Source organism: Callionymus lyra, chromosome 5, assembly GCF_982586985.1.
Source record: "Callionymus lyra chromosome 5, fCalLyr1.hap1.1, whole genome shotgun sequence".
Classification (NCBI taxonomy): domain Eukaryota; kingdom Metazoa; phylum Chordata; class Actinopteri; order Syngnathiformes; family Callionymidae; genus Callionymus; species Callionymus lyra.
Window position 1 is genome coordinate 11,317,816 of NC_141822.1, and position 11,190 is coordinate 11,329,005.

The window sequence follows — 11,190 nt, forward strand, 5'->3', positions numbered from 1 at the left end:
AATCAGTCAAGTTTACTTAAAATATAACCCTGTAGTGGGAAAATGTTTCTCATCAGTCATTCTGTGAATATACTGCACACATTAAATCGATAGAAGTGGTGATTGTAGCTCCACGTTGGAACTGTCTTTGGTCCTTCAGATCTTCATTGTTTGGTTTTGAAAAAAGAAAAACAGAGACCAAAACAACACATAATTTTGTTTTCAATGGTCTGCTTCCACACAACAATGATCTCAACGTTAGGTGGGTCAAACGATCAATCTCCCAGCTCTCCGATGGGTCTGCACGCCGGACACAGTGGCATGCCCGACAGCAGGTACTACAGGAAGGACACAGACACAGCACCATGAAGCATGAGCTACGTTTATTGTCGCTGAGGAAACAGGTTAACTGCGGCGTGCTACAACGCTCGGAAGCTTCGTCTGCGGCACCGACACAAAGTGGTCAGAAAAATGTACTGGCAGATATGTTCAGGTACGACTCCCGACCTGGTGTTCTGTAAGCAAAATAGTTTGTTCGTTCTGGAGTAAAGAGTTCACATTAGCGCGGCACATGACCGCGGCACGGGCGGCACGTCTCGGTGTGCTGCAGTTCCTCGTAACTCACTTGAGTAAATAAAAAAAAAAAGCACTTTTATCGTGGCAGAGTTACGGAGCAAAGGCGACCAAAGCTCTGAGAATTATCGGCCTTAGACCCCACTGGACAGACTCGTCTGTCAAGACTGCAAGAAACAAAGATGATGAAGGCAGAAGGGGAAGTTCTCAGACTAGACATGTCATTCGGCAAAATAAGCAAAGCGGGCACAGCTACTCTCCAGGGAAGGCCACTGGAACACTTCCTGTCAGCGACGAGGAAAGATGTCTGACAGGCCACGACGTTCATGTTGCTGTCCGTCCAGTTCCTTCTACAGATTGTTTCACAAACTTCAGTCAAGTCAAAAGACACTGGACAAGAACAGGTTCCCCATCAGGTGGTGGTGGAGATGGTGGTCTCTGGACACAGACTCTCTCATGCCGACAACTCATGTGATTTTGAAGTTTGAAGAGTTCTTCCTAAAGGCCGATATGAAGACGTGAGGCAGTGACGCGGTGACTCGCTGGAGTAAAGGCAACATTTTCCACAACAAAGATTTGGCAGCTGAACGTCAGAACTTGGGACAGGGAGTGATGCTGGATGCTGCAGGACTCGGACTACAACATGAAGCCTGAACATACGTTTCTCGTCAAGGCCGTTCCGGTGCCGGAGTGAAAAGAGGAAGTGGCGTTTAAAAAGTCGTCAAAATAAACAATAGTTTTGGCTCTTAGTGTTTCCATTGAGGAAAAACGCTCGTCTCACGGAGCAAGTGTCGGTACTTCTCCTGGTCTCATGGTCACAGTGGTTCAGATTTGGCCCGGGTGGGAGAAGGAGGGGAGCATGAAGTGGTGGAGGGACTCCAGGAGATGGAGGGAGTTGGAAGAGGAGCAGTAGGAGCATACGAAGGAGGAGCACGGAGGAAGATTCTTTCCTCCAGTAGCTTGTTGATCCACATATGTGGTAGGGTCCGGGTATCTTGGTTCTGGAGGACATGGGTCAGAGGATGAATAGATTAATTAAAAGTAAGCAACTAATTAGTGTCCGTTTTAGGGGTGTGTATTGTTAAGAATATGGCGATACGATTTGTATCACAATACAGGATCAACGATACGATATATTATGATACTGTAGGAACAAGGATATATTTGTAGTATTGTTGAGTACTTGACTCTGGTGTTGCAGAATTTACAGACCACATGACTCTTGACAAAGTCTTTACAGCTTTCATTCGTTTTGAAGCCAAAATATGTCCAAACATCAGAGTCAACTGTATCCTCTTGTCCTCAGTCGTCGGCAAAATCTTGCAGCGTTTGATTGTTCCTTTAGTTATGTAGGACATGATGACTGCCATCTAGCGGCCGTAAGTTTAATTGCAACAGAAAAATGAACAAAAGCCCTGAATATTTCCATTTTAAGTGTAAATTAATATATATATAAATAAATATTGCGAAAAAAAAATGTTGCGATGTTAGTTTATCAATATTTTCTTACACTTTTAGTCTATGTAGTGAACTTAGGTGAGTTATGTCCTTTTAAATAAACTGAAATGAACTGATTCATTGACAGTAACTAAAGTTTCTTTTTGGTTTGTTTGTTTAAATTTCTGTTTTTGTTGATTTTAAGTTTGGATAACAAACATGATTGATCTGGTGGCACATGGTTGAGTGTGTGTGTGTGTGTGTGTGTGTGTGTGTGTGTGTGTGTGTGTGTGTGTGTGTGTGTGTGTGTGTCTAACAGTCTAGGGGCAATATTTCTTCTGTGTTTACATGTGAAATATAATCGTACTTCTTGTTATCATGTTCTCTCAAATATATGTTCTTTCAACATACGTGTAAGTGTGTTTTTATCCATTTCTGGATGAATCTTCAGTCAGAGAGTATCAGCTGGTCACTAACCAGACACCTGAGTGGACTCACCTGGAATGAAAAGGTTTAACGGTCAATCTCATCTGAAGCTTTTCTGCTGCTGCATCAGACCGACATTCTCGTAGACCCTGGAGGACTCTTCCCTCATGCTGCACACAAGAACAAACAACATGTGACCGTGGAGAAAAGGAGGATGATGACAGTGATGAGGATGAAGGTGATGAGGACAGTGATGAGGATGCCAATGATGAACGAGACGAAGAGCAATACTGACTCGGTGCACGTGGGTGTGGGCAGTGGCGTGCACGGCGGCAGTGGACTTTGTTCTCCTCCAGTCAGGTCCAACAGAGAGTACTTGATGTTGGTGTACTCACGACCTTTGATCTTGCTCTTCTGCACTCAGATACAACATGTTAGTGAATGCGAGTGTGCATGCGTGAGAGTGCACGAGTGCGAGTGTGCACGTGTCACCTGCTCCTCCTCAATGCGTCGCTGCAGAGTCTCAATGTAGTGCTGGACAGCCATATAGATGAACCTGTACTGGGCCTCGGTCTGGACCATGCCTGACCTCTGGGAACGGACCATCTGGATGGTCTTCGGCACGTCGATGTCACAGTCCACACCTGCGACCACGTGAAGGGGTCAGACGCTGATATCATCAGAATGAGAGGGTAAACGTAAACTTCACCGACCTTTCTCTCTGATCACGTCGATCAGGATGTCGATGACGATGAAAGTTCCTGTCCTGCCGATGCCGGCGCTGAAGAACCAGAGCACACAGAGGATTCACCAGAGTGAACGACAGAGTGAAGAACAGAAATACTGGAGCCTGAAGGAGAAAGTCAAGGAAAGAGTGAAGGTTCTGAGCCAAGAGTGAGGGATTAAAGGACAGAGTGAAGGGTCAAGAGTGAAGGCTCAATGAGACAGAAGGAATGAATGAATGAAAGGAGATAATGAAGAGTTAGGTGATTAAAGGAAAGAGTTAAGAGTGAGAGATTAAAAGACTTAGTAAAAGGATAGAGTGAAGAGTTAAGAGATCAAGGATAGGGTTAAGAGTGAGAGATCAAAGGGTGAGCGATTAGAGTACAGAATGTGAGAGAGTAAAGAGTGACGGATTACAGACAGAATGAAGGGATAGAGTTAAGAGTGAGAGATTAAAGGGTGAGGGAATACAAATCTAGGTGAAAGAGAGAGTGAAGAGTGAGAGATTAAAGGGTGAGAGATTAAAGTACAGAATGTGAGAGAGTAAAGAGTGAGAGAATAAAAGTATTAATTAAGGGATAGAGTCAAGAGTGAGAGATTAAAGACAGAATGAAGGGATAGAGTGAATAGTGAGAGATTAAAGATAGAATGAAGGGAGAGGGTGAAGGGTGAGAGATTAAAGACAGAGTGAAGGGTGAGAGATTAAAAGACAGTAAAGGAGAAGGAGACTGAAAGACAGAGTGAAGGTGAGAGAGAACGAGAGAACAACCTGCAGTGTACGGCGATGGGTCCTGCGTCCAGGATGCTCTCTTGCTTCAGATTCACCTCCTCCAGGAAGTCCAGGACGCCGCCTGGGTCAGCAGGAACTCCATGATCGGGCCAAGCTCTGAAGTGGTACTGCCACACGGTCCGCTCCGTGTTCCCCTGAGACACAGCGCTGACACGTTAGGACCCCTGGTGACCACCCCTGACGTGAGCGTGGTGAAGAGGTTCTCCTGCAGACCCACCTGACCCACTTTGGACAGCTTGAGTTCCCTCAGGATGTAGTCGTGTGCCGACGTCTCCTTGACGTTGCGGACCCTCATGGCTCCGTACTCTTTCAGCGCCGACATTTCGGGCCAGTACTTTACACATTTGCTCTGCAACAGAAGAATTGATCAGTACCAGAGCGACACGTCTGTGGAGATCCAGTGTGCCGAACAGACCTTCCCTCGCTCCACCTCCTTGGTCGTCATGACGATGACTCTGGAGTTCTCCTGGAAGACCATCCTCCAGAAGTCGCTGATGGTGTTCTGCAGACAGCCCTGAGTGGCGATGTACGACTTCTTCAGCTTGGTGCCGGTCGACTTCTGGTCCAGCTCCGGCTGAGACACAAACACACACAATAAATGAGCCACTAGAAAAACAAACATAAACAACAATTTACAACACAAACAATTGTGTTGTTTTTTTTGCGTTTATCTCTTGTGAGTCAGGTTTCAAGATTGTGGTGTTTTCCGTGTAAAAGTGTGTGTTTGTGTGTGTCAGAGTGTGAGTCCTCAGGACGAGGTGCGTTACCATGATGGCAGATACTACCATGATGATATTGGCGTTGATGTAGTCGGCCCCGGGCTCATTTGGGTCGCCATCATTCAGCACCACACGCGAGTGGTCAACTGTGGGAGATGGGGAGAGAGTGGGTCAGCTGGTTCTGGTTGGTTTCGCACATGTGAAGGGGAAATGGTTCTCACAGGGCAGGATGTTCTTGTAGCGGTTCTTGTTCTTGTTCTCGGCCCGCTGACCTTCTTTGCGGCTGTAGAGCAGTTTACACTCCTGCTGCTGCAGCGTCTGTCGTCGCACACATGAGGTCACTCACGGGGTTCTGACGAACATTTGACGGACAACTTTAAACGCCCTCACCTCAAACTCCTCCCAGAAGCCCTGCTTGACCTTGTCGGTGGCCTCGGCCAGCTTGCTCAGCTCCCGCACGCGACTCTCGATCTCCGCAGCGTTGATGCGTGTAGTGTTGAGGGGCTGCGGAGGTCAGAGGTCAGACTGTCAAGAGACCGTCGGTCGCGTTGACATTCAGATTCCAGAACCTGTTTGAGCTGCAGAACCGTCCCCAACGTCTCCACCATCGGGTTCTTCTTGTAGTGTTCCACCAGGTCCGTCAGCGAGTCGAACTTCTCTCCCCCACCAACGTCGTATTTTTGATCCGCCTGCAACACAACACCGTTGAGGAGCAACTTACCCAACTCCTCCTCACCCAAAACTCCCCCTCATCAAAACTCTCGTTCTCCCCCCTCCAGACTCCTCAACAGCGACTGACCTGGCAGCGGATCATGACGTGAGTGACTTTAGGTTTGCTGTCCGTGGTGTCGGTCTTGTCGTCTCCGGTGCGGACCGACAGGACGAAGTCTCCCGGGTGACTCTGACTCTCTCTGACCAGGAAACTGCCATTCTTGCCTTTCTCCGTCAGCAGCTTCTCTGCCTCGCGGCCCGACAGGTGACCGTGGAACCACCTGCTCACACACACATGATGTCATCATCGCTGACCTGACCCACAACAGTCGGGACGGGCTCTGACCTCTCGGACGTGGGGTCGGCACAGTTGAGCGGGTACTTGAGCTCGATGACGTCGCCGTTCTTCTCCTTCAGCTGCCCGTGGTGCTCCATGTAGTACTGGACCAGCTCGGCCAGCGTGGCAAACTTTTCGCCCCCATACAGGTCGTAGTAGTCGCCCGTGTTCTGGATCTTGATGTGAGTCACGGCACCGTTCCTCCTGCACATACACAGACTTCAGCATTGCACGCAGCACAAAGAAGGAGGACGACCAGTGGAAGAAGGAAGAGAGACGAGAAGAAGGAGGATGACCAGGGGAAGAAGGAAGAGAGACGAGAAGAAGGAGGAGGACCAGTGGGAGAAGGAAGAGAGGCGAGAAGGAGGATGACCAGTGGAAGATGGAAGAGAAGAAGGAGGATGACCAACGGAAGAAGGAAGAGAGACGAGAAGAAGGAGGATGACCAGTGGAAGAAGAAAGAGAGACGAGAAGAAGGAGGATGACCAGTGGAAGAAGGAAAAGAGACGAGAAGAAGGAGGATGACCAGTGGAAGAAGGAAGAGAAGAAGGAGGATGACCAACGGAAGAAGGAAGAGAGACGAGAAGAAGGAGGATGACCAGTGGAAGAAGAAAGAGAGACGAGAAGGAGGAGGATGACCAGTGGAAGAAGGAAGAGAGACGAGAAGGAGGATGACCAGGGGAAGAAGGAAGAGAGACGAGAAGGAGGAGGATGACCAGTGGAAGAAGGAAGAGAGACGAGAAGGAGGATGACCAGGGGAAGAAGGAAGAGAGACGAGAAGAAGGAGGATGACCAGTAGAAGAAGGAAGAGAGACGAGAAGAAGGAGGATGACCAGGGGAAGAAGGAAGAGAGACAAGAAGAAGGAGGATGACCAGTAGAAGAAGGAAGAAAGACGAGAAGAAGGAGGATGACCAGTTGACAGTTGAAGAAGGAAGAGAGACGAGAAGAAGGAGGATGACCAGGGGAAGAAGGAAGAGAGACGAGAAGAAGGAGGACGACAAGGGGAAGAAGGAAGAGAGACGAGAAGAAGGAGGATGACCAGTGGAAGAAGGAAGAGAGACGAGAATAAAAGGAGGATAAGAAAGCAGAAGCTCACGCACCGCACTGACAGCGTGAAGTCTCCCGGGTTGCTCTTGCTGGGTCGGGCCAGAAAGCTGCCATCCACCCCCCGGGTCAGCAGGAGGTTCTCAGCCTCCACGCCGGTGATGTTCGGGTGGAACCACCTGAGAGAACGGAGGACAAACGTCTCAATGAAAGTTGGTGACAATGTTGCTCACACCAGACCTGCCTGAACCTCTCACAACCTCATGTTCACGTGAAAGAGAAAAAAACAACTTCAGATTTAGAATCAGTTCAGATGTTGGTTCAAAAGGTTCAGTAATGCTAACACGACTCGAACACACACTCTGACAACAGAGAGTCTTCGTGACTGCAGACAACAAAACGAAAAAAAGAGAAGATTCCACATCTGGATATACGTTATTTCAAGTCAGCACTTCTGGAGAAACAAACCTTTGAAACAGATCCAAGGTGAGGTTTTTTCCCAAAGTGTTGCTGCAACAACTTTATGTTCAACTAAAAAACGTGTATTTTAAACGATTGCAGAGAAACTAACATCTACTCTGCTCCAAGTTGCCGGCGAAGGCTAACGCTAATGCTAACAGTTCCTCTGTGGCCAGCGTTCAACCAGAACCTGTCAAACTTTTCGTGACCTTGCAGAACCAGTACCGTCAAACTGGGTCGGCTCGTTTGTGGCGGAGACGTTTTCAAAAGGCTCGGGTGTGTTTGGCTCTTACCTGCGAGATGTCATTTTTCAACCACTTCCGACGGCGCCCGACCGCTTTAGCTTCCGAACTAGCGCCTCGGCTAACGTTCCCGCTGCGATCACGAAACACCGAGAATCATCGGTTCAACGTCGAGGAATACGGGACGTGAGGCGGGGGGGGGATCGATGGGTCTGCAGCCCGGAGCGGTCAGTACAGGCCTCGGGCCCGGAGACTCCGCGGTCCAGTCGAACTCTGGACGTCACCAGACATGCGACGAGCAGAGACTGCGCAGATTTCACGTCCAGCTGAAGCTGAAGCGTCGACGCGAGGACCGGAGAAAAAGTCAAGATATTCTGCCCCGAGAAGAAACACTTTATTGTTCGGAACGTGAATGGAGACGAAGACAGACTGACTCTGAGCTTCACTGAAACACAAACAGTCGCTCGATTATGTTTAAAAAAAAACAAAAAAAAAACTTTTTTTACTTGAGCGCTTCAGACAATCTAGACAATGCTGGTTTACAAGTTTAAATATCTTAAACCACTATAAATATTTACTCGTGGCAAGAATAAACGAGAGCGAGTGAAATAGTGTTAGAAAGATGATAGGCGAGGGAGGGAGGATAGTGTTGTGTCGCTTCGAGTTTTGTCCCTCCTCGCTCGCCATACTCCTAAACCCGTACGTGGCAAAACTCGCGTCGTCCTCAACCATCACCGGCAAACCTGCGGTTCTACCGGTGCAACCGAACCGATCCTTCCCTCCACACGTCAGCGTTACTCGCTGTTGAACCCCCCCGCAGACATGTTGACCGTGTCGGAGTTGCTGGTCCTGGCGGCCGCGCTATCAGCCACCGCGTCCGGCTACTTCGTTAGCATCGACGCCCACGCCGAGGAGTGCTTCTACGAGCGGGTCAACTCCGGCACGAAGATGGGTCTGATGTTCGAGGTGGCCGAGGGCGGTTTCCTGGACATCGACGTGGAGGTGAGACCCCAGAAACCGACGGCGCCGGGGGAGTACTGTCACCGGCGGTGCTAACAGTCAGGGCCTCATGCTAATGCTAACCGGATCAACCCGTCCGTCCTTCCGTCAAACTTCATTTGTGTGTCTCACGTCATCTGACATGAAGTCACGCGTAAAATAATGATAAGTTAAACATCTAAAGATGGAATTTATGAATATTGAAGTGTAAAGGCTCGTGTTTATTAGCATGTTATCTCTGACATGCTAACGAATTAGCTCAAGTGACGAGTATACGTATTTAATGAATTAATATCCATGAAAGTTATAGACAAATGATCTCTTTAATCTCCTAAAGACTCGCAGGGATTTTTTTAATCCACTAAAGATGTTTTAAAAAAAAAAAATCAAGGTTCCATATGTTAGGCATGTTCGTAAACATTCACTTTAACTTCCTCTCTTCATCGACCATCGACTGGTGTTCCTGTGAAGTTCATAAACGTGTTTTTTCCATCCAGATCACAGGTCCTGATGGGAAGCAGATCTACAAAGGTGACCGGGAGTCGAGCGGCAAGTACTCTGTGGCGGCCCACATGGACGGAATCTACAAGTTCTGCTTCAGCAACAAGATGTCCACGATGACGCCGAAGATCGTCATGTTCACCATCGACATCGGGGAAGCGCCTAAAGGTCAAGACATGGAGACGGAAGGTAAACGTCAAATAGGGACACGAGAGAGAGGGGATGTGTAGTTGTTTTATTCTCTGATTTTGTTGTGGACTCTTCCCGGTGCAGGCAGAGACAGCTGGGATGGTAGGACCCGGAATGTTGTGACACGCGTGTCTCTAACGGTTTTCTGTGTCGTTCACACTAACAGTCGGAGGTCGTTTCTTGTTAGTTGTTTTTTTACAGACTTAAGTTCCACTTCTCGCTTGCGTCGAATGCATCACGATTAATCAAAAGTGGAGCAAACTACCTTCTCGCCACATTAACGCTTCGATATAAAGAGCCGGAGTCCAACATGAACCTAATGACTTTGTCGGTTTAGAGGAACTATGTTGCTGCACAACTGTCCCGACTCCATGAGTGGCAGGTCGGTGCATGTTGAGCAAGAGTATTGTCAGCAGAACGCTTGAAAATGGTCTTTTTGAGTCGATTAATGTTCCGTGTGTCTGTGGAGAGTGCATTTATATAAAAGTATATTAGGGGCCATCAGAATATTGCATGGTTAAATTTGAAAGAAGAAACTTTTTTTTAATTGAAAATGTTTTTTTGTTTGTTTTTAATGGATTAAATATTAATATTAACGATTTAATTCAATAATTTGTATATTGAAATTTTATATTTTTAATTATTCAATATAAACATCTATTTTCAAGTTTTTATAAAGAGTTTTAATGTTTCTAAATATTCTAATTATTTTTAAATTCATAGCCTTTTAAATTCAATATAAAATGTTGGCATAATAGTGCCACCATTAATGCTTGGAACTCTTTTGGTATTGTCTTGTACAGTAATACAGTTTACATTGAATTTAAAAGGATACAAATTAAAATATTGAATGTAGAACAAACTCTGTAAATCAAACTATGTAAAAACTATAATTCAAAAGAATAATTCAACCTTTTATTATGGAATTCAATTTAATAAAATGAAACATTTAAAACCAAAAAACATGAATTAAATTGTGTTTATATATATATATATATAAATATATATATATATATATATATTTTAAAAAAAAATCTCTTAAAAAACATTTCAATAAAAAAATCCTAAAAAAGTTTTAACATTTAAAATGTTAAATTAAACTATTCAGTATGTTTCTGGGAATGAGGTGAATGTTGACTGATAAGTGTTTGTTGCAGCTCACCAGAACAAACTGGAAGAGATGATCAACGAGCTGGCGGTTGCCATGACGGCGGTGAAGCATGAGCAGGAGTACATGGAGGTTCGGGAGAGGATCCATCGTGCCAGTAAGTGTCTGACAGGAAGTTGTAAAATTTAGCAGTGTGAAAGACTGTCCCTCATCTCTTCCCAGTCAATGACAACACCAACAGCCGGGTCGTCCTCTGGTCCTTCTTCGAGGCGCTGGTTCTCGTCGCCATGACGCTTGGACAGATCTACTATCTGAAGAGATTCTTTGAAGTCCGGCGAGTCGTCTAGTTGTTGTCGTGGAACACATGGACAGTTTCATAAATATGGCGCCAGATGGAAGTCAGAGTGGCGCCTCCTGGTGGTCGGATGATTTTGTTCAGTTTCCTTAGGTTTTTTTTTTTTTTTTTTTTTAAACTCACTGTGTTGGAGAATATTTCTGGGTTAGTCCATTTTTTTGATTGTAAACGGATCCTAATAAAAACAGACGGACACCGCACAAGCTTCGTCATCTGTGTCCCGATAGGAAGCGGCTTTTCCTCCAGGAAGTGTATTTGCTGCAGGGAAGTGACGAGCGGCCGTTTCATGACCCAAACACTTTTCAAACTCAACTGAAGACTCCATATTGAGCTGCTGTGCCTGGACAAGGGGGGGTGGGGGGGCTGTTGTCATGACTGCTGATCTGTTGAGGGGATTTTAAATTATCAAACGTTTGTTCAGATATTGACGTCACTCTGACGTGTGAACATGTTTCTCTTAATAAAGCTCACTTCCTGGACAACACGACTGTTCATCCTGTTTTAACACTATCGCCCCCTGCTGGACAATTATGTCACTAGACTGAGGCTCGAAGCTTGACGTCACAGTGAGGGGTCAGAGGTCAAGAAATATTAACT

At 46.5% G+C, this 11,190-nt stretch overlaps 2 protein-coding genes across 3 annotated transcripts; one reads left to right on the forward strand and one right to left on the reverse strand.

Annotated features, from left to right (window-relative positions):
- Positions 1–345: 345 nt before the first annotated feature.
- Positions 346–8,072, reverse strand: ptpn11a (protein tyrosine phosphatase non-receptor type 11a). Of its 2 annotated transcripts, none has more exons than XM_087790821.1 (16): positions 7,493–8,072; positions 6,797–6,919; positions 5,705–5,899; positions 5,447–5,639; positions 5,217–5,336; positions 5,038–5,151; positions 4,869–4,965; positions 4,714–4,793; positions 4,344–4,502; positions 4,146–4,277; positions 3,908–4,062; positions 3,129–3,196; positions 2,908–3,059; positions 2,711–2,829; positions 2,488–2,585; positions 346–1,553 (listed from the first exon to the last, which is right to left on the reverse strand). In XM_087790821.1, the coding sequence occupies exons 1-15, from the start codon at positions 7,504–7,506 to the stop codon at positions 2,516–2,518; spliced, it is 1,791 nt and encodes a 596-aa protein (XP_087646947.1). In that variant the 5' UTR covers positions 7,507–8,072; the 3' UTR covers positions 346–1,553; positions 2,488–2,515. The 2 variants fall into 2 exon arrangements, with proteins under 2 accessions (XP_087646947.1, XP_087646946.1); XM_087790820.1 differs by having other exon boundaries at positions 4,696–4,793.
- Positions 8,073–8,131: 59 nt separating this feature from the next.
- On the forward strand, positions 8,132–11,075 carry tmed2 (transmembrane p24 trafficking protein 2). The gene is made up of 4 exons (XM_087790822.1): positions 8,132–8,443; positions 8,938–9,130; positions 10,288–10,395; positions 10,461–11,075. Exons 1-4 carry the CDS (start codon positions 8,264–8,266, stop codon positions 10,583–10,585), a joined length of 606 nt encoding a protein of 201 aa, XP_087646948.1. The 5' UTR covers positions 8,132–8,263; the 3' UTR covers positions 10,586–11,075.
- The last annotated feature ends 115 nt before the right edge of the window (positions 11,076–11,190 follow it).